Genomic DNA, 25307 nt, shown 5'->3' on the forward strand with positions numbered 1-25307 from the left:
TGGATGCCAGACTGTCCTCTGGATGCCGGGGATGGGGGGAGTGGGGGGGCAGTTAAAATTGTTGAGGGCTTTCAGTTTGTTTTTACTTGTTTCCATTTCTCCATAAATTATATCTTGATGAGCTTAGTGCTTTATTACATGAAATGAGGGAAAGTGAAGACATCGGGGTGAATGGCTAAGTAAGCGTCCTAACAGTTAGACCTTGCAGACACTGATGAAGACAGCTCTGTAATTCAAACCTGAGACAATCTCTCTCCTCCATCCATGTCTCAACATCAAAATGAAAGTAAGGGCCAGTCATGGGTCAGAATGGCCAACATCAAAAAGTCTACAAAAAACAAATGCTGGAGAGGGTGTGGAGAAAAAGGAACCCTCTTACACTGTTGGGGGGAATGTAAATTAGTGTAGCCACTGTGGAGAAGAGTATAGAGTTCCCTTTAAAGATATTTTTTAAAGTTTTTTTCAAAAAAATAGAAATACCATATGATTCAGCATTCCCACTCCTGAGTATATATCTGGAGAAGACAAAAATTCTAGTTCAGAAAGCTATATGCACCCAAATGTTCACAGCAGCACTATTTACAGTTACCAAGACATGGAAGCAACTTAAGTGTCCATCAACAGATGAATGGATAGCGAAGATGTGCATATACACACTGGAATACTACTCAGCTATGAAAAAGAATGAAATGATGCCAGTTGCACCGCATGAATGGATCTTCACTTATCATACTAAGTAATTCAGATAGAGAAAGACAAATATTGTATGGATATCACATATGCAAAATCTAAAAAAAAAAAAAAAGGACACAAACTTATTTACAAAACATAAACAGATACACAGACATAGAAAACAAACTTATGGTTACAAAGGGAAAAGTAGAGGATGGGAGTTTGAGAGTGACATATGCACACTGCTGCTTTTGCTGCTAAGTCGCTTCAGTCGTGTCCAACTCTGTGTGACACCAGAGACGGCAGCCCACCAGGCTCCCCCATCCCTGGGGTTCTCCAGGCAAGAACACTGGAGTGGGTTGCCATTTCCTTCTCCAGTGCATAAAAGTGAAACATGAAAGTGAAGTCGCTCAGTCATGTCCGACTCCTAGCGACCCCATTGGCTGCAGCCTACCAGGCTCCTCCATCCATGGGATTTTCCAGGCAAGAGTACTACTGTGTATAAAATAGGTAATCAACAAGGACTTATTGTATAGCACAGGGAACTATATTCATTATCTTGTCGTAGCATCTAGTCAAAAATAATCTGAAAAAGTAGCCATGGTGGGAGGCCTTGGTGACTCAGCAGTAAAGAATCCACCCACAGTGCAGCAGGTGTGGGTGTGATCCCTGGGTCAGGAAGATGCCCTGGAGGAGGAAATGGCTACACACTTCAGTATTCTTGCCTGGAGAATCCCATGGACAGAGGAGCCTGGCGAGCTACAGTCCGTAGGGTCACAAAAGAGTTGGAAATGACTGAAGTGACTGAGAATGCACGCATTCATATCTATATCTCTATCTCTATGTATATATATACCTGAGTCACTTTGCTGTACACCTGAAGCTAACATAATATTGTTAATCAACTATAGTTCAAAGAAAGAAAGTGCCAGTGGTTCCCAGAGAATCCAAAGCAACACAGCCAGTTCTCAACCCTGGTGGTTCAGCTGGTCCCTGGGAACAATTTAAGAGTTTCTGAAAACATTGTTTTCAAAGTGAAATCCACAAGACATCTCATCCTGTGGTTGTAGATTTTTCAGAGGTTTGAGCCTACAAATCTGCAATTTTACCAAATCACTTTCCATTGAGGTTTGAGATCATTATCTGTGTCATTTGAGCTTTGATACAGTTTGAATACCGCTGAATATGAAGGCTGTACTTATTTCTCCTATACTCATATTCTCATGGACTGATTTTGGATGGTTTCAGATAGCTGTTCCTCTCCCCACATCTGGCAGGAGTCCTAAGGAATAGGGGCACTGAGAGAAATCTTGCCACCCATGCCACCTTGAACCTCAGGCTTTCTCTGTCTTAGAGTGTGCACAAGGGCCTTCCAGAAAGGAAGGGGAAAAAATCAAGTTTGGGAATTGTCTGAAAAAGCAGAGGAAGCTATTTGTGCTAATGGGAAAGAAAGTAGGGGAAAATGCAAGGGCGGTGGGAGAAAGGGCTGGGACCAGGTGAGGCCTGCTGGGTGGCAGGTGGGGATGCAGGGAGAGTGTGTGTCCACACAGCAAGCAGCACAGCCTGGGGGGCTAACAGAAAGAGCCACGGGAGGCCCAGGCCTGGCCGCTGCTCATCACCATCTCAGCTTCCTAGCAGCTGCTTGAGATGGCAGTCAGAAGCCCACATTTTATTTGTTTCTTGGATTAATCTAAGTGTTGGGACCTGCCTTCTCCATCCTGGAAGGGTTGAGGCAGTGAGTCTGGTGCATCTGAGATTTTGATGCCCAGAGCAGTTTAAGAGATGCCCCTAGGCTGACAGCCAGGCCCCAGATGAGAGGGTGAAGATGACCTGGGAGACCCTGACCATTTGCTCAGTGCCGCACACCTTACCTGGAGGCCGCAGAGCTGAGTGACGGGACTGTGTAGGTCACTGCTCTACGCAGTAAGCCAGGCCTCTCACTGGCAGTCTGCATCTCCCGTTCCTGTAAGCCCTGAAGGACATGTGACTTAGGAAGTCAGGACCATCCATCCACCCTGCAGCCTCGGCTCAGCCTCCATCAGGGACGCACAGGGCAGCTGAGACAGTCTGGCCTCACCTGGAACCAGTGGTTGTCCTCCCAGAGGCACACACCTGACCTCCTTTTCAAGCAGCTTCCCCCCACCATTGGTGTGGCGCAGCAGACCTGTGACACCAGGGGACACGCATGCAGCTCAGCTGAGCAGGGCCAGCTGGGCCTTCCGAGGAGCCTGGCGAGGCAGCGCTTCTCTGCAGGCACGGGCTGTGGAGGTCTTTGTGACTTCGCATCAGATGCACTTTCGTACACGTTCTGACACTTGCTCCTCAAGTCATTTGAGCTTTGCCTCTTCAGCCTTCTTTCACCATTCAGGCTTTTAAAGTTGCATAACCTTGAGGAAAAGATGCAAAGCGCCGGGCTCCGGGACTCATGCCATGTGGCCTGTGCTGTCTGTGGGTTCTCAGTATGAGCAGATGCTCCTTTGTCCTGGGTGTTCAGTGACGCTTCAGGATGCATGTAGCAAGGACAGCATCCTGGACTGAGGGTGCTCCCTACTCTGCTGGGTAATGTGAGGGGCTGCAGTGCCTGAGGCCACCTCCTCCAGTACAAGCAGGGTATCTGACCCTGCTGGGAGGGTGTTCGGGGACCAGACTCTTACTGCTAAACACAGGCACAGTGACTCACCCTCCTGGAACACATTTTGCGCTGGCAATGATGCTGCTTATGCTAAAAGGCAAGAGGGTAGCTTTGATGTAGGGGGAATCATTCCCTTAGAAGCGAGTTGGCCATTTTTCAGGGTGATTGGAAGTCCATTTGCCTCCCTCCATGGTATGTAGTGAACACCTCTGACTCTGTGTCTGTGAGTGTCAGAGCCACGCCTGCTTTGTCTTTCCTCCAGCCCCAGGTGACAGCATCCTTGGCTTTGCTCAGTCTGCTGTCCCATCCGCAGTAGACATGGCTCTCCTATCTTGAGTGCAAGGCTCAGACCCTGGACTGTGCCCCCCGCCCACCTCCCAGTACACTTCTGCCTTCCACTCCATCCTGAATTCATATTCATGGTGAAACTGTGCCCATCCGGTCGGACAGTCTTTGTCAGTCTGCTTTGAATGCATCCTTTCAGAGGTTCTGGGATGGACAGCAAGTGCCCTTTTAATCTGTGTTTATATTTAAAACATTCACACATCCAGCTATTCATCCACAAGCATTTCCTGAGAACCCACCAGAGTCCAGGATCGCAGTAGCTGCTCTCGATAGAGACATGAATGAAGCATTGTCTGTGCTCTTGGGGGTTATCAACCAGGAGTAGAGAAAGAGGGGGTTTGTCCTTCGCCTTAGCCTTAGGGACATCTCCTAAAGTGAGGGACCTGGTGAAAGCCCCAAGGCCTTTTCTTTGTGTGTCCCAGCAGTCCTCTACGGAGGGCCAAGAGTGAGCACCTCCTCCGTTATGCTTCTGGGAGGGAACACTGCAGCTTCCAGCCCACAGATGGGAAGGCGGGGCACAGGTGTCCTGCGGCCTTTTCCCCAGCCTTAACCAGGTCAGGGCCGCTGCTGGCCCAGACCCCAGGGCAGTCCAGCCCGGGTGGCCAGCCTCTGGGAATGCCTTACTAGGTCCCATGACATCCCCACCCTGGCTGGGCCCTCCCAGGTGTGTGTTTCCCACCGCAGGAATTAACTGAGTCAGACCACACATGTGTCCTGGCGCTTGGTCTTGGCAGCAGACCCCGTGAGAAGTGATTAGACAGCTGACATGACGTCAGCGCCCCAGGGACTGGAGCCAGCACAGCAAAGCAGCAGCAGCAGCAAACGTCTATTCTCCTAAGCCAGAGCCCCTTCGCTTGTGGGGAGAGAACCCAAGTTCTGTGACCGGGAGCCAGCACGAGAGAACTGTCAGCCGCCCACACCCCGTCCCACACTGTGCTCAGCAAGCACACTGTAGACCTTGGATGTGTTCCGGTTAGGTTGGAATAGTTCAGCGGTACAGACAGGCCAGCTCTGTCTTTGCTGCCTGGTGACCATCCTGCCTGTCGCAGACTTTTCAGGTGACCTTTTTCCTACAGGTAGAACCCAGGGTTGTCTGTCATCACAGGCTACCTGCTGAGTGACCCCCGAGGATGCTGTTCCCTCTTCCTGAAAGGAAAAGGTTTCACCTCCTAGTTTTGCCAACTAATTCCCAGTCATCCTGCATGTTCCTGAATTAACCTCAAGCCCCCAGGAAGTCTTCCGCTGCCTCCTGGCTGGAGGAGGGGCCCGCCAGAGCATTACCTCATTTCCCCGCACAGTCACATCACGGTCTAATCTCAGTAACGATCTGTGTAACCTCTGCATGGTGCCTGCTCTCCTGCCACACTGTGAGCTCCAGTGGGTCCCAAGGCTTTGCACAGCCCCCAACACAGAGTGGTTGCTCAGTAACTATCTTTTGGGAGAATGGAGAGGGAGCGGGCATCTCCTGCCACCATATCACCTGACTCTCCATACCAGTGGCAGAGTGCAACTCAGGGTCCCTGTACTCAGAGCTCATTGATTGCATAATCATTATAAACTTGCCAAGAATCCACATCAAGCTAGAAGAAACCACCTTCTTCTCTGGAAAATAAGATGAGTTCTGGGCACCTTCAGGCTTCCACCAGGGCTCCTGTTCCCCTTCTGCACAGCTGCTTGACTGACTCCCTCGGGCACCCACAAGTGCCCAGGAGCTGACCTGTCCAGGCGGGAAGACATCAGTCAGAGCAGAGAACCCTGCTGCTCCCTAACAACTTCTCCCCTCCCTCACTCTGAGCTTCAGATCTGTCACCACTGTTCATTTTACCTTTTCCCATATAAACATCATTTTCCTTCACAGGCATGGAAGCAAAACGATGCCTGGATATTTTTACAGCTTTCTGGCTTGGCCTTAAACTGCAAGCTTTGTCCTTCATTGTTTTTCTTCTTGTCCAACCAAACTAAGAAGGACTCTTTTAGGAAGCGTGAAACCTTAGGGACACCAGGGAACCTTCTAGAGCTTTTCTCTCTGCAGCATCCCCTTGTCCCCTTGCCAGGGAGGGGAGGGAGGGTAGTCTCTCCTCCTGAATTGGGTCACACCCGTCCTAGGGCAGGTCCCCTGATCATGTGAGCTGATACTGAGCAGCAGACTACTCCCTTCCTTAGCAAGGTGGCTTACACTTGGGTGGACCCTAATGGCCGTCAGCATCATTTTGCTACCTGTGGCCAATTCTATTGCCAAGATCTCTCTCACTGAATTGTCCAAGCCAAAGCTTTTTAGTGCTGACCTGCAATTTCCTCTTTGACACTGAAGTTTAGGACTTTTCCTTCCCAAATATTTTTTTTTAGTTCACTGAGAACTGTGAAAATCTGGATTCGGCCATCAGGTTGCTATTAGTGGTGATGAGAGCTCCTTCCAGCCAGAGATTCAAATGCTCCCAGCCCCGGGCTCCTACGCTGGCAACACTGGGGTTGCCAGGCTGGTCTAAAGCAGGGTCACTGCCAGGAGCGCAGGGGATGTGCAGCGCCCCCTTGCTTTACTCACCTGCCCCTTAACTCCCCTCACTGGGCCATGCTCCCACCTACCCTTTTGTGTCCTGGGAGATTCATCTTCGCAACTTGGAACTGCCTTCTGAAAGGTGCTTCTCCCAGTGGGGCCAGGCTGTAAGTGGCCACGGTGCCTGGGATATCTCCTCGTGCTTAGTGCTGAGATGCTCAGTGAAGTGGCAGCGGGGTTGCTGACGGTGCTGTGAGGGACAGCACAAGCCTCATGGGGGGAGGGGGAGGGGTCCTGTAATGTAGACACCATCACCCCACTTACCAGAGAAGGAGAGGGCACCCCTCCCTGAGACGTGCCCAACCCAGATGCAAAACCAGTGTATCCCTACAGTGAATCACTTCCCAGTAGTAAAAAGAATGTACAAGCAACAACCCAGAGATAAATCACAAAACAGCTATGCTGAGCGAAAGAAGCCAGACAAGAAATAAAGTACATAGTAGGTTGTTCCATGTATATAAAGTTCTAGGAAACGCAAACTACTATGTAGAGGTGAGTATCAGTGGTTGTATAGGGATCGGGGAGAGGCGGGATTGCAAGGGGGCTGAGGACTTGCACACTGTTGGTGGGGATGTAAACGGATGCAGCCCCTATAGAAAAACGTTACGGAGAGTCCTTTAAAAGCTAAAAGTGGAACTACCATACACTCCAGCGGTTCTACTCCTGGACATAGACCTGAAGGAAATGAAAACGTTAATTTGAAAAGATTTGTGCACCCTAGTGCTGAAGCTCCAATACTTTGGCCACCTTATGCGAAGAGCCAACTCGTTGGAAAAGACCCTGATGCTGGGAGAGATTGAAGGCAGGAGGAGAAGAGGGCAGCAGAGGACAAAATGGTTAGATAGCATCACTGACTCAGTGGACATGAATCTGAGCAAACTCTGGGAGAGAGAGAAGGACAGGGAAGCCTGGAGTGCTGCAGTCCTTGGGGTCAAAGAGTCAGACGCAACTTAGCAACTGAACCACAGCAGCAATGTCATAGTAGCATTCGTTTCAACGGCCAAAATATGGGAGCAACCTAAGTGTCCATCAACAGATGATGGACAAAGAGAAATGTGGTATATTTACAATAGAATACTACTGAGCTGAAAGAGTGAAAGAAAAGAGTGAAACTGTTATTTGCAACGGCATGGATGGACTTAGAGTGAAGTACGGGGTGGGTAGCCTTTCCCTTCTCCAGAGAGTCTTCCCAACCCAGGGATCAAACCCAGGGATCAAACCCAGGTCTCCCACATTGTGGGCAGATTCGTTACCAGCTGAGCCACAAGGGAAGCCGAAGAATACTGGAGCGGGTAGCCTATCCCTTCTCCAGTGGATCTTCCCGACCCAGCAATCAAGCCAGGGTCACCTGCATTGCAGGTAGGTTGTTTACCAACTGAGCTATCAGGGAAGCCTTGTAGTGAAATAAGTCAGCAGAGAAAGAAATACTCTGTGTTACCACTTGGATGTGAAATCTGAAAAATAAAACAAGTACACATAACGAAACAGAAACAAACTCACAGATACAGAGAACAAACTAGGGGCTGCCTGTGGGGAGAAGGAGGCGGAGGGGCAAGACACAGGTGGGAGGTTAAGAGCTAGAACTACTGTGTATACAACAAACTGTAAGGGCCTGTTATGCGCACAGAGAGAATACAGCTGATATCTCATGATAACTTTAAATGGAGTATAATCTATGAAAATACTGAATCACTATTTTATACATCGGAAACTAATATGATATTATAAATTAACTATACTTCAACTTAAATTAAAAAATAAAAATAAAAAAATAAAAGTGAATTTTAAAAAATAACCCCAATCCATCATCTTAACTCTGGTGATGTTTATACACATATATATCAAAATGTATCAAAGTTTACACTTTAAATGCTTGCATTTTAACATTTCATATATCAATCAATTTGTTAAAACAATAATAGTAAATATGCATTTTAAAAATCCCTCCCAAGGACCCAGCGCCACCTCCGCCTAGCTCTTTCCTCTCCTCCCCTTCACTGTAGCTTCTAGATGTCCTGACCATTCGTGCACCTGCACTTCCCCAGCATCCACTCCCTGACACTCCCACAACGGCCATCATCAAGGTCACAACGCTGCTGGCAGCCTCGGATGCAAGAATAGCGCCCTTTATCCTACAGGTTTTCAAAGGTCAGGAAACGGGATAAACACACTATTAACAGGACGCTGGCTGCGTTTTCCAGTAGCAGGCTCGATCCGTTTTTCTTCGCACCGACACACATACTGTTTTCTCTGTTGCTTGGATGTTCCGGCAAGCTCATTGTGCTGTTTCAGACTGACAAGTAAAACCTTTGTTTTGGAGTTAGAAGTGTCTCACCTCTGAAGTTGTCTAGAGCTTGATAGAAAAACCTATCAGAAACAAAACTAACATACTCTTTAAATAAGTTTCTTAGCCTTTTCCACCCTCGGTTCCCTGGATCTCATGGTGCTGTTTGCAGTAAACGTGTGCATCCTTGTCTGTACTCTCCCTGAGCAAGCGCCCTGCACGTTCCTCCCACCCCCCTGAACCATGCTGTGAGTCTTTTTTCTGCTGCTGCTTCCTTTCCCCAAAGCTGCACTCATTCCTGGAGTCAGTCCTGTGACCTCTCTCTGGCAGACCCTGCACCATCCAGACGCCACTGGCCCCAATTCTGTCTCCATCCCAAGCTGGCCTGGGTGTCAGACTACTTGACACCAACAGTGTGTGTTCCTTGGGCTCCATCCAAGTCAGCGGGGCCTGTCTCCTCCCTCCATGCCTGCAAATCCAGGTCTCATGCCATCTCGTCTCTCAGATGGTGTCAGGGTGCCTGCAGCAAAGGGGCTGCTGACGGATCTGGGAGGCGGGAGCCAGAAACACCCATGCAGCCGTGCAGTCAACCCGCCAGTGGCCGGTTCTCTGCTCAGATGAGCCTTCTGGGGATTGCTGCTGCTGCTGCTAAGTCGTTTCAGTCGTGTCTCACTCTGTGAGACCCCATAGACAGCAGCCCACCAGGCTCCCGCATCCCTGGGATTCTCCAGGCAAGAACACTGGAGTGGGTTACCATTCCCTTCTCCAATGCATGAAAGTGAAAAGTGAAAGTGAAGTCACTCAGTTGTGTCCGACTCTTAGTGACCCCATGGACTTCAGCCCACCAGGCTCCTCCATCCTTGGGATTTTCCAGGCAAGAGTACTGGAGTGGGGTGCCATTTCCTTCTCCAGGGGATCTTCCTCACCCAGGGATTGAACCCAGGTCTTCCGCATTGTAGGCAGAGGCTTTAACCTCTGAGCCACCAGGGAAGCCCAGTTGAGCTGAAGCCTTATTGAGATGAGATTTGTGCAGGGCTGGAAATGGTGCCTAAAACACAGGAAGCGCACTGGAAGCATTCTAGGTGGTGGTGGTTGTTACCATCATAAGAGATCTACTTGAGTCCTCACATGTTCGCTTTGATAATTTAGTGCAAAGTGGGGCCAGCACTGATCCTTTTAGAATGTACTGAATCCAGCAGAACCACGGTGAGAAATCCAGATCTCCTTTCACACTGTTTCAGGTGAATCTGTCACTTTCTTTAAAAATGCTGTTCACCTTGGCCTTCAGAGGCATGGAAATAGGTCCTTCAAGATCCTGCCATCACATTTTATGCAGCTGGGCATCCCACGAGGGTGCAGACCCGGACCCAGAGTGGCAGGGTGAACGGGTGGGTTTGCAGTCACTCACTGGGATCCCCTGCACTCACTGATGCCTGCCTGCCTCCTATGATGAGGTGGGGGTTGGTGCCCTGATCCCTGCCTGGAGCCGCAGCTCCAGCGTGAGAGACACGGCACCTGGGGGACCATGGTGGGCCATGTCACCCACAGCCCGTTGGGGGGGGGGGTGGTGGCGACTGGATTGGCTCCCCAGGACTTGGAGTGAGAGCACCTTTTCCTTCCAGGTGGTCTGAACATTCTTAAAGAAGGAGTTTTCCTCATTTTCCAGCAAAAAAGGGGACTCCAGTACTCTTGCCTGGAAAATCCCATGGACGGAGGAGCCTGGTAGGCTGCAGTCCATGGGGTCGGTCGCTAAGAGTCGGACACGACTGAGCGACTTCACTTTCACTTTTCACTGTCGCATTGGAGAAGGAAATGGCAACCCACTCCAGTGTTCTTGCCTGGAGAATCCCAGGGACGGGGGAGCCTGGTGGGCTGCCGTCTGTGGGGTCCCACAGAGTTGGACACGACTGAAGGGACTTAGCAGCAGCAGCAACAGAGACACGCCCCAGGCAGAGAGACCAGCCGGGAAAAGGGAAAGACTACTGGGCGGGAGCTCCGGAAGGGCAGGGCTGGGGGCAGCGGATGATCCTAGGAGAAGCACAGGGACCTGCAGATCTGACCCTACAATTGCTCCAGTCGTTGTTTCCTGAAGGCAGGAGCCAGTCACTGAAATTACTCAGGCACGTCTGTGTTTCTGAGAGCTTTCTCCCTGGGGTTGTAAGTTGGACGGGTACTGTATAAACACTGGGGGCTGTTACGGGAGAGGACTATTTCCAGGAGGGACTGGTGCACAGCTCCTCAGCGCCCGGATGCTTGCCCTCTGCGCTCCGCTACATCCCTGAGTAACAGTAGGTCTTTCTTCACCGCAGGTGCCCTTGCTTGTGTGAGTCAGTGACAAGATGCAGTTGTGGCAGAAAACCGCCCCCAAGGGACGCCCACAGCCACCACTGATGAGCGCCAGGCCCAGGGGGCTTCAGGATTGGCCAGCTCCCCTGTCTCCAGGCCAAAACCCACCTCTGACTTCCACTCCAGCGTTGTGGTTAAAACGGATGGGGGTGCTGCTCTGCCACGTGGCTTGTGCCAAGGAAATGTATTTGCCTCTGAATATTTAAAGTTGCCAATAAACTATTCTTGTTGGCAGGTTAATGGGACTGTAAACGCTGGGCCATCACGCTTAATTACATTGACGGACAGAGTGGAAAGAATCATGCCTTAGGCCGATATTGGATCTTTGAGACTTTTACCACATGTAGATGGTTAAAACCATTTAGTTGTTGAAAATCTTTCTGAATTCTAGGGGAAGTATGTAAATGAAATAACCTGAATGTCATCTGCTACTTGATGCAAGAAGAAAGAGTTGAGAGGCTTTTTCAAATGTGACTTCACTGAGTAATGAAAGTATTATATTCTTATTATTCCTCCAACATTTGGGGTAAAAACCTCATGAAGGGCTGCAGACCGTGATCTGACCAAGTAAGCTATTAAAAGTCGACCACAGTCACCCGGAGTAACAATCAGGCAGGTCTGAGTTCTCCCGAGGTGGTGGTGACGCGTTCAGAAGGACTTGGTTGTGGACGGCATGCCCACGCGGTGTGCTGTCCCCCTGCAGGCTGTGATGTGCCGCAGGCCTCTCCCACGGAGGGCTGAGCACGGAGCCCAGAGGCTCCCCTGGGAGCCTCAGAAATCCTTCCCAGGGCAGGAAGGAGGAGACTGGGCGTCTGAAGGTCACTCCCATCAGATCACGATTGTGCTGGTGCTTCACACTGTGGGCGTGGTCTCCATGGTTTGCGCAGCAGACGGGTGGCTTGCCCAGAATCACAGCACAGGGCACTCAGTCTCCGGTATTTATCACAGATTGTCGACTACGGCTGTAGAGAAAGCTCTTTAAGAGATTAATAGAAATCAAGAGGAATTCCTGAAATAAAATTTCTGTCTTAATGAAGCAACAAATATGGCGAGATCGTTTGTATGTTTCACAGTGATTTCAGATCAGGCATCTGGTAGGAAGGAACTGCTGTGTGTCGTCTGATGAAGGCCCCTCACCTTCCCTGGGCAGCGAGGGCCTCAGGCCATCACTCTTACATCACACTGTCTCCACTGTTGGTCTTCTAGTGCCACAAATAAAAGAAAGTGAAATTGTAGCTCTTGTGTGGATTTCATGACTCCACTGGGTACCCTATCCCAGAGTAGAAAGGAGTTATTGCTGTTGTTCAGTCGCTCGGATGTGTCCGACTCTTTGCAACCCCACAGACTGCAACGCGCCAGTCTTTCCTGTCCTTCACCATCACCCAGAGCTTGCTCAAACTCATGTGCATTGAGTTGGTGACATCCTCCAGAAAGGAGAGATTCATTTATTCAATGAGTCAGCCCTCTTCTAGACTCTGGGTTACAGCAGATGCAAAATAGACAAGAATTCCTGCCTTCATGGTGTTTGTATCAGAGTGAAGGAGGCAGACCATAAACGAAATAAGTGAACAATATACCGAGTTCACTTAGATGATGTTAAGTGATTAGGAGAAAAACATTGAAAGGGATGAAGCATACGTAGAGTGATGAAGAAAGGCCTCTTGCTGTGGTGACATCTGAGTAAAAACCCGGAGGAAGAGAGAGAGCAAAGCATGGGTGGACACCTCGCTGGCGGGAGAAAAGGCAGGTGCAGAGGCCCTAAGGCAGGGTTTGCTGCAGTGTTGGAGGAATGGGTGCAGAGGGGCACGATGTGGGGGTGGGGAAGTGGGGGATGTCATACAGTTTCCCCAGCTTCTTACTCCATGCCCCACTTCTCAGGGAAGCCGTGCTCCCTGGTAAACTGGGGGAGTAGCAGACATGAGGATGGCCAAAGCACACCCCAAGGACGGTAAAGGGGCCCCTGGGGTGCCCCCAGTTCATACTGCCCACTTGATACTAAACTTATCCTTTGTTGCATCAGCTTACATTCAGTGCCCCATGAGGATGGCAGAAGTACACCCCAAGAACGGTAAAGGGGGTCCCTAGGTTGCACCCTCCAGTTCATGCTGCTCACCTGATGCTAAACTTATCCTTTGTTGCATCAGCTTACATTCGGTACCCATGCTGGGTTTGGGCTGTGGCACGGAGAATGGGACAGATGTCTGCGCTGTGCTTTTGCCTTCTTGAAGACGTTCCCAATTGTGCTTGGTGGTTCTCACTGGGGGTGAGGGACCATTTTCCAGATGAAGAAACTGAGTCCAGGAAGATTAAGCCTGATGATAAAGAGGCTGCATCACATTATCTTCATTCCGCCCACAGGGCATCAGCCTGAGCGCAGGAGGCAGGTCTGAATGAGCTTCCCGGGCCCAGTTTACACCTGTGAGCCCAGCAAGTCACTAATCGTGTCTCGTCTTTCTCTGCCAAGGTCCCAGCTTAACCGGTGAACGTATCTCCGTCACTGTCAGCTCCAGAGCGCTCAGTGAGCGCTCAGTGAGAGAAAGCGCCTCAGAGGCAGTGAGACAGCCTAGGTGGCCTGTGTCCAGTCTGGCTTTCCCCATCTTTTCTCTGCCTTCTGCTGCAAGGAACTCAGAAGAAGGACCTGAGGGGCCACAATGGAAGCCCCCAGGGCTCCAGGAGGCTGAAAGGGTCTCAGAGGGGCCGACAGAAGGGCCTCCAGGGAAGCCTTCCTGCCCTCGGCTCTGGTCACAGCCTCGGGGGGCCCTGGAGTCGCCTGACTGCATCAGTGCTGAGAGTCCAGCTTTCCCCATCTTCCTGGATCCAGTTATTTCCTTGTTCCCGCTGCAGGCCCTCCGGGCAGAGAAGTGGCATTTCTGTTTCCAGGTGTTTTTGGAACAGCTTCCTACTAAGAAGCCCATTCTTAAAGGGGATTCAGGGCAGGCTGGGTGATCTGACTCCTGCCCAGGCTCCAGGGGAACCCCAGGATGGACCGGGAGCCCAAGAGCATGGGCTCGATCTTGTGACCGAATCTGAGTGGACCCTGCATTTCTGGACCTGGTCTCCTGCTCGGGCCCTGCCTCTGCCCTGCTCAGCCTTTAGGCAGTGAGACAGATCACCCCAGGGAGAAAATTCCAGAAGGACCTGCTTAGTCAGTCTGATGGGCAAATGCCCAGCCAAGCGGAGGATAGGAGCTTTCCAAGGAGGCAGCTCAGAGCAGCTGGAAAGAAGGGGCGGCCAGTGTGGGAGGGAGAAATTATTCTCGGGGGCAGGTCTGCGGGCAGAGGGGGTGGGTGGCGCAGCCCAGGCCTGAGGGCAGAAGACAAGCTGGTGCCATCGGGGGAATCAGAGATTGGCTGAGAAGGGACGAGAGAGGAGGGTGATGTCACCCTCTTCACTTCTTTGGAAAACTGTGAGCGGTAAGCGGGACTCAGAAAATGACAGATGCAGTTAGTTCCCTGGTGAGCAATGGCATGACTTCATCAAAACACTTCCTGGCATCAGGGATTAGCCCATGAGGGCTCCCACAGACAATGAGACCCAGAAAAGCTCAGAGAATGCAGGGAGAGGACCCTGTCTCTAGGAGTGACCTCTGGGAGTTCCTGGGTTCCACCAGTTTACTCTGAGATGGGGTTTCCTACGTGGGGGAATGCTGTCTCCACAGCCCTGGAGACTGTGGCTCTGAGTCATCTGTCACCAGAATGGTCTCCCATGGGAGACTCTGTTGGTGAAGATGAGAAGAGGGAGGGCCCTGGTGCAGGGTGAGAAAGGAGCCCAAGTGCCCAGCTACAGTGAGACTGGGCACAGAGAAATCTTCAGACCCATGGGACAAATTTATTACATGCCCCCTCATCCAGAGGAGGAAACTGGAGCATAGAAGAAATGTCATTTGCCGAGATGACACGGCAGGTGAGGGTCTGAGCAAGAGCCAAGGGTGTGTCCTGGGGACCAGGGCACTCCCCTGCTGCTCTCGGGGTCCCCAGGAGCCCATGGGCAACAGGACCAGGTGTGGCCCCAAGAGGGCACAGCAGTGGACTCCCAGGTGGATTCCATCTGGAACATCTATCCAAGGACACAGATTTCCCAGACCATGGGCTCCTGGGGCGAACATGGCAGACGGTCCTGAGCTGGGAGGATTTATTTTGTCTTCTCCACTTCCTTTTATCACATTTTCATTCTTAAGCAAGTACTCATCTGATCATTTCAAAATTAGGCCTGGTTAGTTGCTGTCTGTGACCCTGAGGCTGCCTAGGGTGGGACACAGTTCTTGGCTGAGTCATATCCAAGTGCTCCTGATTTCCCTGGTCCCTGGTTCCCATGATCCTGTAGTTCTCCAGTTAGGACTCTGGACGCCAGTCTGGCTCCCAACCCTGGAGGCCACCCTCTGAGCATCTCCCAGCAACTTCCCCATAGCAGCTCAGCTGTCAGCCCACAGTGGGCTCCTGCCAGAGAAGGGCAACCTTTGTAGAAGGATTTATCCCGGCAGAACACTGCTGGGGTGTCGGTGCCAAATAGCGTTAGCGGTGGGAGCTGCACACCTGCCTACAGAGTGAACGACTCGTGTGCTTGCTGCCCTCACAGCTGCTCTCTCAGGATTAAGCAGCTCTGGCATCTGGCCTGGCCTTTTAGACATCGCTGTGCTCTCAGATCCAACCCACAGAACAGGTTCTGGTAAGAAGCATGTGACAGGGTGGTTAGGATGTGACTCTGGAATCAGAAAGACTCAGATGTGAATCTTGGCTCTGTCACACTACCCCAGGCCACATGATGGGGACAAGCAGTTTGATCTCTGAGTTTCCTCATCTACAGCATCAGCAAAAGTAGTTTTGAGAACTAATGGGGATATATGTGTACGCCAAGCTTGAAGCTTGACACACAGGAAGCCCTCAGCAAAAGCTAACTATTACAGTAGTGATGATTTTCCTTGCTAATATGACAGCTCATGTATTAGTGCTAACAGTTTTTTGATGGAGTCTTCAGGATTTTTCTATGTATAGTACCATGTCATCTGCAAACAGTGAATTTTACTTCTTTGCCAATTTAGATCCCTTTCACTTCTTTTTGTTCTCTGATTATTCTGCTAGGACTTTCAAAACTGTGTTGTTTAAAACTGGTGAGAGTGGGCATCCTTGTCTTGTTTCTGATCTTAGAGGAAATGCTTTCAGCTTTTCATTGTTGAGTATGATGTTGGCTGGCTATGGGTTTGTCATATATGACCTTTATTATGATGTATGTTCCCTCTATACTCACTTTGTTGAGAGTTTTTTTTTAATCAAAAATGAATGTTGAATTTTGTCAAAAGTATTTTCTGCATCTATTAACACAATCATAATATTTTTATTCTTCCTTTGTTAATGTGATATGTCACATTGACTGATTGGCAGATTTTGAACTGTCCTTGCATCCACAGGATAAGACCCAATTGATCATGGTGTATATTAATTTTGTTAATGTCTTGTTGAGGGTTTTTGCATCTGTGTTCATCAGGGATGTTGGCCTATAATTTTTTTTTTTTTTTTGCAGCATTCCTGTCCGATCCTCGCCAAGGTCTGAAGGGAGTGTGATCTGAAAAGACGAGCACCATGCATTCTAGTCTCTGGCTGTGTCATACATGGCTATGTGGCATCAAGCAAGTCGCCTGTTCTCTGTGATCTGCAGTCTCTCTGTAAAGGGAGGGACCTGGAGTAAGTGATTTATGGACAGCTGGAGTTCTGGAATGATGCTTCTCATGTAAAAATACCTCTGTTGCTTTTGTCAGCCAGTGTCCCAGAAAACAAGAAGTCTCACTCAAATGAATGATTTATGGAAATTTTAGTGCAAAGATTATTAACCAAGTAAAGGCACGGTTTAAGGAAAGTAATAAGCCCAGGGCCAGCAACGAGATGAATCCTTACCATTCCTCAGTTTCTGAGGACAAGGGAAGGAGCAGCTACCACAGGCTGGCAAGAGTTCTAGATGTCACTGAGGGTGATGGGCAGGAGATGTGACCTTGGAGAGAGAAACACAGCTCCTGCCAAACCATGCCTGGACTCTCTCTTCTGTGCTCCTGTCTATCGAGTGCATCCCACAGTCCAAATCCAACCAGGACTCTCAGGCAAGGGAACTTGTCGATGCAATCCATGCCTACTCAGCCTCCAGGAGAGGAGAATAATGTGGGGGGCGCGGAGGGGAAAAAGTTCTGGAAAGGCAAACAGAATATTCACCCCAATTCCTAATGAGGAAAAGGCAAAGAAAACAGAACCTGAGTACATCATCAAAACAGTGGTGTTTTAAAGAAGATGTGGCTTTGAATTAACACCAATGAATATCTGAGTTCAGCTGGAATCTGCAGTTCTTCCAAGTGAAACAGGGTTTAATCTTTCTCTGTACCAGTTGGAAGTTTGCCACCTCCTTTTTCCTCTTACGTTATTATTGAAGAGGAAATGTGTCTTCATTTCTCTCATTTACCAAAAGTTAAAGTAACCATTCATTCATTTCCCTTCCTAAATAATGCAGGTGGCCAAGAAGTCCAGAGCTGCTCCAAGTTTATCTTGCAATTAATAAGCTTGTGAAGATAAAAAGATAGAGTCTCCTGTGTTAATCAATGTTTCAGCAAGCTACTTTATTCTCATCTCTTGAGGGCTTGAAATGAGCCAACTCCATGTAAAAAAGAACTGCTTAAGAAAGTAGACAATATTGATGGTTTTCAGATTTCTTACAAAGTATAATGATTCACTGAGAATGTGAAATGTCCAGGGACCCAAGTGGGATAAGCTGGAAGGTGCCAGCAGCATGAGCTAGGCACCAACAATTTCCAATTAGTAATTGCATGGCCATGAGACAAATACATCAGCTTTAGAACTGCCAGGATATTTAGAGACTGAGGAGGGAAGAGAACATGTCTTGAGCAGGATCAGATGTGAATGAGCATGAATAGGCTGTGCCCTTCCTCCTCCTCAAGCTGAACAAGCACCCAAGGCCATTATATGCTGAGCACTGGGCTACATGCTGGAGAACCAGTAATGTCAGGGCCATGGTTCCTCCCAAGAGGGGCTCTACCTTGGGGGGAGATGGAAGACAAGGGGAAGGATATATTTCAATGAGTGCAAGCAGAGCTGTGGATGCTTGGAATGTCAGTTCCAAACCACAGCCAGAATGCCAAGAAAACTTCCTGGAGGAGGTGACATCTGCACTGATAGCCAAAGAATTAGGAGTCATTCTAGACAGAGGAATTGTGCCGTCACACCAGAGCAAAGCAAAGCAACATATAGTTTCAGAAAACAAGGCTTCCAAATTGAATGCTTTGCCACTTTCTAAGCACAAGTGTGGACTTCATCCTAAAGACCAAGGGGAGTCACTGAAGGATCTTTAAGGAGGGAGTGGCAAGACTGATTTACAAGCATCACTCTGACTACAGAATGGTTGATGAAGCCAGGGAGGAGGAAGTGAACCCAGTTAGGAAGTGAACACTCGCAACCCAAGCCAGCAAGGAGAGAGGGGGCAGCTAAGGAAGGTCTCCTGGCTACCCACAAGACCAAGCAGAGTTCCAGAAAGTGTCAGAAGCTGAAAATAGGCAAATGCTTGCCAAGACACCCCATACCTGACTCGGAAATTACTCATATCAGCACCACCGATGTGGTGAACAGCAGGTGATAAACTGAGGACTCACACGATTTCCCGTCATTCACAAGAAATCAACACAGTTAGCACAGTGATAGGTTGCATTGTGCCTTCTCTTATTGCAGGGATTTTAACTGTAATAATAAGAGAACTTTTTCTGCATTCCCAGTGTACCAAAGGTAACTAGGAATGGGCACCAGGCAGTGTAAGTCTTTGTGTTACCTTTACCACCCGCCCATCACATGAGCCAGAAACCCAAGGGGCATCCATCCTCTCCCGCATCCCCAGAGCCAATGCTTTGCTCTGCTTCTTTAAAACCAAGAATACCTTTGTCCTGTCCATTTTTTTTCTCTTCCACTGCCAGCTCTCTAAACATCCATTTGCAATTGGCTATGTTTCTGAGTTTCTTCTTCTGTTTTCTTGTCTGTCTACCCATGCATGAATAACACAGTTTTCATTATCTTACTAATGACACAGTTTTCAGTCTTACTAATTATTATTATGCTTTAATACATGAAACGGTTAGCCCTCCAAAATTGCTCTTTACTTAATATCATTTATTTAGATCTTCATGCTAGATCATTTAGTCTTCCAAATCAAATTTAAAACCAACTTGCTTAACCTCAGAAAAAAATCTGGTATTTTATTGAGGTATCAATAAATTATAAATTAAATTTGAGAAAGTCAACACAATGCACATACAATGATATTTATTTGTCCAACTTTGTTTTAGTTTTCCTCATGTCGGTTTTGACTTTTTGGGTAGGTTTCAATTTAGTTCAGTCGCTTAGTCATGTCTGACTCTGTGAGACCCCATGGACTACAGCACACCAGGCCTCCCTGTCCATCACCAACTCCCAGAGCTTACTCAAACTCATGTCCATAGAGTTGGTGATGCCATCCAACCATCTCATCCTCTGTCATCCCCTTCTCCTCCTGCCTTCAATATTTCCCAACATCAAGGTCTTTTCAAATGAGTCAACCCTTCGCATGAGGTGGCCAAAGTATTGGAGTTTCAGCTTCAACGTCAGTCCTTCCAATGAACACACAGGACTGATCTCCTTTAGGATGGACTGGTTGGATCTCCTTGCAGTCCAAGGGACTCTCAAGAGTCTTCTCCAACACCACAGTTCAAAAGCATCAATTCTTCAGTGCTCTGCTTTCTTTATAGTCCAACTCTCACATCCATACGTGACTACCAGAAAAACCATAGCTTTGACTAGGCAAACCTTTGTCAGCAAAGTAATGTCTCTGTTTTTTAATATGCTGTCTAGGTTGGTCATAGCTTTTCTTCCAAGGAGCAAGCATTTTTTAATTTCATGGCCGCGGTCAGCATTGAATAAGTTTATTCCTAGCTAGTGTATTACATTTCTGATGTTATAACTGCATATATTTTCTCTTTCATCATGTCTGCTAAAAGAGTAGTTTGTATATGTGAGGATTATTGATCCTATCATAGAAATTTTTCTATTTTGTGTAGTAGCATTTACCATCAATCATTTTGGTTTTGCAGACATACATGTCACTCATAAGTCCCCTTCCAATGTTGTGCTTCTAACTGAATTGCTTTAGTGCCTCCAGTTCAATGTTAAATAATAGTAGAGATAGTGGGCATCCTTGCCTTTCTTGGTGGAAATGCCTCTAAAGTTCCCCCATGAAACAATAAACTGCCTTTTTGAAAAAGCTGAAGTATAGTGTTGTGCCAATCTCTGATGTATAACAAAGTGACTCGGTTATATAATATATACATCCTTTTTTATATTCTTTTCCATTATAGTTTGTCCCAGGAGATTGGATATAATTCCCTCTGCTATACAGTAGGATCTTGTTGTCTATCCACCATACATATAATAGTTTGTATCTACCAACCCCAAATTCCTAGTCCATCCTTCCTCCTCCACTCTCCCCCTTAGCAACCACATCTGTTCTCTGCATCTATAGAAAGAAACACTCTTTCTGTTTTGTAGATAGGTCATTCTGTGTCATATATTAGATTCCACATATAAGTGATATATGGCATTTGTCTTTCTCTTCCTGACTTACTTCACGTGGTATGATCATCTCTAGGCCCATCCGTGTTGCTGCAAATAGCATTATCTCATTCTTTCTGTGGCTGCGTAGTCTTGCATTGTATATAGGTAAGCACATCTTCACGCACCCATCTGTTGAGGGGCATTTAGGCCACTCCCATGTCTTGGCTGCTGTGAGTTTTGCTGCTGTGAACACAGGTGCGCGTGAGTCTCTGAGTCACAAGTCTGTCTGACGTCCGTCCGGGAGTGGGATGGCAGGATCACATGGTAGCTCTAGTTTTCATTTTCTGAGGAAACTCTGTACTGTTCTCCTTGGTGGCAGCACCAATTTACATTCCCTTCAACGGTGCAGGAGGGCTCCCTGTTCTCTACACCCTCTCCAGCATTTATTATCTGTAGACTTTTTAACTATGGCCATTGAGACCAGTGTGAGGTGGTACCTTGTAGTTTTGATTTTCATTTCTCTAATTATTAGTGATGTTGAGCATCTTTTCACATGCCTACTTGCCATTTGTATGAAAGAAGCTGCCTTTTGATATGAGTTATTGTTCTGTCTTAAGTCACAAATGGGTATTGAATTGTGTTAAATGCCTTTTTGGCATCTATCACGATAATAGGATTTTTCTCTTTAACAATATTAATATACTGAGTTATATTAATAGGGTCCCTGGTATTGAATCACTTTTGCATTTCTGAAATATGTACCATTTGGTCACAGTGAATTCATATTTACATGAGCTATTGGATTCTATTTACTATTACTTTATTCGATATTTTTGCATTGAAATTCACATGTCAGATTAGGTTGTAATTTCTTTTTCATATTTATTTGTCCAGGTTTGGTGTCCATATCATCCTTGCTTCATGTCCTTCCTGCTTAACACTCTGGAATAATTTGGGTAGCACTGCAATTATCTGATTTTTAATGATTTTGCAGAATTTTCCTAAGAAACCTCTGGTCGTTGTACTTAAAGAAGAATTTTTTCTTCTTTAAGGAAAAATTTTCACTACTTTCTCTTTCTCTTCTATGGAAATTGGTCTGATTATCCTATATCAGCTTTGGTATTATATTTCCTAAAAGGTTACCCGTTTTATTTAAGTTGTCAAACTTACTTGCAGAAGATTCTGATTAAATGTGTGATTTCTATTTCCTCTCTTTTGATAACAATTTTCTTGTTGTCACCTTTTATTTTGTGTGCTTGTGCTTTTTCTCCTTCTTCGTTTATTTTATTAAGCTGGCTAGGACTTGTCAATTTTGTTGCTATTCTTTTCAAAGGGCAAGCTTTATATTTTTCTCATTAAATTCTGCTGTGGACCTTATTTCCAAATCTTTAATTTCTGCTTTACTGTCATTGATCGCTTCTTTATTTCCATTTACTTTGTTGTTCTTTCTAGTTTTTTCAATTAGCCAAGTATTCCTGCATTTTCTTTTTTATTTTCTTTGTAAGGAGTATTTGCTGCTATAAATTTTAGACTCTGATGTGTTTCTATTATTGTGATTTTCTAGAAATTCTGAAACTTAGTTTATTATTTCTCCTTTGAGCCAAGAACTGTTCGATAGCCAATGGCTGCTTAGTGAAATGACCCCTGGCAGGAAGAAAACAAGTACATGAGTCTTGCAGTTGCCCTGGCTTACTGCCTTGATCTGGTTTATAAATTGTGGGAGGACTTTTACAACTGTGTTGTTTATTTTTATGTTATTGTATTATGGTCATAAGTCCCATTCATATTACTTTATTTTGGGGAGCTACTGAAGATGTTTTTGCATGTCCTAAAATATGGTCAGTTTTTAAGTTCTACTCGTACTTGACAAGAGGGTGTATTCCCTGAGGTTTGATTTTATAGCCCTATGTTTCTCTCTAAAATTTAACCTCTGAGTTTGCTGCCTCGGCAGTTTATGTTCTTATTAACTGTTTGTCTGCTTGACCTGTCTTCAACTGAGAAAAACTTTCCTGTTATGAATGCATTGTGGTCTCTTTCTCCTCTGGTTTCTGCTTCATAAAATTACTGCTCTGATGTCGAGTGTATTCATAACTGTTCCACCTTCTTTACAGATTTTAATCATCGCATTAGTGATGTTAAATTGGTTGTGTTTTAGTTTGTTTGGGGAGCCTGGATTCTCCCTTTTCTCTCTCTCTTTTTGTAATGCTTTGATGAATGAGAGTATTTATTTATTTTCGGCTACACCATACGGTATGTGGAATCTTGATTCTCCAACCAAGGATTGAACCCATGCATTGGAAGCAGAGTCTCAACCACTGGATTACCAGGGAAGCACTAATTCTGCCTTTTCTGATTGCCTCTTCATTTGGGGTCCCTTGCAGTAAATTCTGAGATAAGGGTTCAGGTGTAAGTGGTCTATTTGAGTGAAGAAAACTCATGGAGGTGGGAAGGGTGTCAGGGGTGGGTGGACAGCCCATGAGTCATGGTTAGAGCCCTTTAGTGTCCTGCCTCCACAGCTTTATTCCCCTTGGCAGCCCCAGTTGTTAGTGCCTCAGGGTTATCCCCTCCAAGTAAAGAGGATGCTGGCAAATACATACACCAATTCCCATCATTGATCGATTGAGGACACATCCCAGAGGGTGTTAATCCTCCAGCACTCTGGTCTGCCACAAGAGGAGCGAAAACTCTGAATCCAAAGAAAGCCACCGTGCAAAGAAATGACGCACCAGCAGCTGAAATTGTGGCTGGTGAGCAGTGATGTGGAAAGGCTGAGAGATGGGACGAGGACCCAGCGTGGCTACTCCCACCATCAAGACCCTAAGTCCTGCTTTCTTGCTATTTGTATTGACTTGGCATATCTTTGTCTGTAACCTTGATTTTGAACTTTCTGAATCTCTTTAATTCAACTTATGTCTAATAAATAGCAGAGAGTTGAATTTTGCTCTGTTAGTCCAGCCAATAATCTTTTGCTGTTATTGTGTGAGTTAAACCTAGGTATCTTTACTAATTTAACCAAAATGTCTAGCCCATTATATCACTTACATTATATTTCAATGTGTAAGTGTTTTACATGTAGTCAAAATGAAGCTATAGGAAATAGATCCCTAGCTCAGTCAGTAAAGAATCCACCTGCAATGCAGGAGACCTGGGTTCAATTCTTGGGTTGGGAAGATCCTCTGGAGAAGGAAATGACAACCCACTCCAATATTTTTGCCTGGGAAGTTCCATGGAGAGAAGAGCCTGGCAGGCTACAGTCCATGGGGTCACAAGAGTCGGACATGACTGAGCAACTAAACCACCACCACCATAGCAAATAGATTTACCCTCATGCTGCTGCTGCTGCTGCTGCTGCTAAGTCGCTTCAGTCGTGTCCGACTCTGTGTGACCCCATAGACAACAGCCCACCAGGCTCCCCGTCCCTGGGATTCTCCAGACACGAACACTGGAGTGTGTTGCCATTTCCTTCTCCAATGCTAGAAACAACCAAAAAACAGAACAGAACATCAGGTAATCAGGTGAGCCATCACAGAAAGAAAACAAAGAGGTAAGCCCTACACCAGATGGGCTTCTGGTTTTAGAAGGGTTTCCAGGGCAGGGTACGTGAGTGGGGCCCAGGCAGAACCTGTATCTCCTTGAGCAGAGCAGATACAGCAGGAGTCAAGGAAAGCACAGCAGTGAGAGTTCACAGAAAGGGGCTTGGGGAGTGGGGCTGCAGAGGGGGAGTGCCAGATTCTGAAGAGCATCCCCCTTGGATATTAACTGAGTGCTGATCAATGAATGTATGTAATGAGTTACCAGAGGCAGAAGCACAAACCATCCCAAAAGACTGGAGGAAGCCATAGCCGACACTCACTCAAGGTTGGGAATGGGACCCATTCCATCGCAGACTAGACCTCCTGTCTCACGAGACACTGCACCGAGTACACAGAAGGGCCTTGGTTCATCATTCCTCTAGGAATGTCAAACAAATTCACTTGAAATGGATCACCAAGCCAAAGTAAGATTCTGATGGTAACATTTGTGTAGCAAACAGCTTAGATGCTGTTAAAAAACACAATTAACTGAGTAAATCTTAAAGATCCAACTGGCTTTATTCAATGATTCATGAGTTAGGCTGACACTTGGAGTTCTGAGGCCCTGTACAGAATGAAAGCTGCTGACAGGCAGAAGGCAGCATGACAAAGAAGTGACTAGCAGAGAGTAGATCCTCTGTGGCAAGATCACCTTCCCCTAGGGGACCTCAAGGGTCTAGCAGGCAGATAACCTCACCTGTGATGACCAAGTGATTCCAGACGGGGTGCTTTAAGATTCCACTCCTGGGAGAAGCTGAACCTGTAATTAATTCAGTTATTAAGTCTTAGTTTGGTGATGTTTGCTTAGCACAAGTGACTCCATTTGGAACCTGTTGTCTCTTTCTAAACAACCCCCCCCTTTTGATGAGACTTTCAGCTTAACTGAGAAATGTGATAAAAATTTTTTAATTTATTTATTTTAATTGGGGGCTAATTACTTTACAAAATTGTAGTGGTTTTGCCATACATTGACATGAATCAGCCATGGGTGTACATATGTTCCCCATCCCGAACCCAGCTCCAACCTTCCTCCCCATCCCATCCCTCAGGGTCATCCCAGTGCACCAGCCCTGAGCACCCTGTCTTATGCATTGAACCTGGACTGACGATCTATTTCACATATTGTAATATACATGTTTAAATTCTATTTTCTCGAATCATCCCACCCTCACCTTCTCCCACAGAGTCCAAAAGACTGTTCTATACATCTGTGTCTCTTTTGCTGTCTCACAGATAGGGTCATCGTTACCATCTTTCTAAATCCCATATATATGCGTTAGTATACAGTATCACTGTTTTTTGTTCTGACTTACTTCACTCTGTATAATAGGCTCCA

At 47.1% G+C, this 25307-nt stretch overlaps 1 protein-coding gene across 5 annotated transcripts in view; it reads left to right on the top strand.

Moving 5' to 3' along the window:
* COBL (cordon-bleu WH2 repeat protein) overlaps positions 1-24854 on the top strand; it is a 305873-nt gene extending 281019 nt beyond the window's left edge. Inside the window, exon 14 of one of the 5 annotated variants that reach the window (XM_070787414.1) lies at positions 16351-24854. In XM_070787414.1, coding sequence (XP_070643515.1) covers positions 16351-16380 — 30 coding nt within the window. In that variant the 3' untranslated portion in view covers positions 16381-24854. Of the gene's footprint in view, positions 1-10796; positions 12069-16350 lie in introns of those variants that run through there. The other 4 variants (XM_070787417.1, XM_070787412.1, XM_070787415.1 and 1 more) reach the window with 4 other exon arrangements.
* Positions 24855-25307: the final 453 nt, after the last annotated feature.

The sequence above is a fragment of the Bos indicus genome, chromosome 4, assembly GCF_029378745.1.
Source record: "Bos indicus isolate NIAB-ARS_2022 breed Sahiwal x Tharparkar chromosome 4, NIAB-ARS_B.indTharparkar_mat_pri_1.0, whole genome shotgun sequence".
Taxonomy (NCBI): domain Eukaryota; kingdom Metazoa; phylum Chordata; class Mammalia; order Artiodactyla; family Bovidae; genus Bos; species Bos indicus.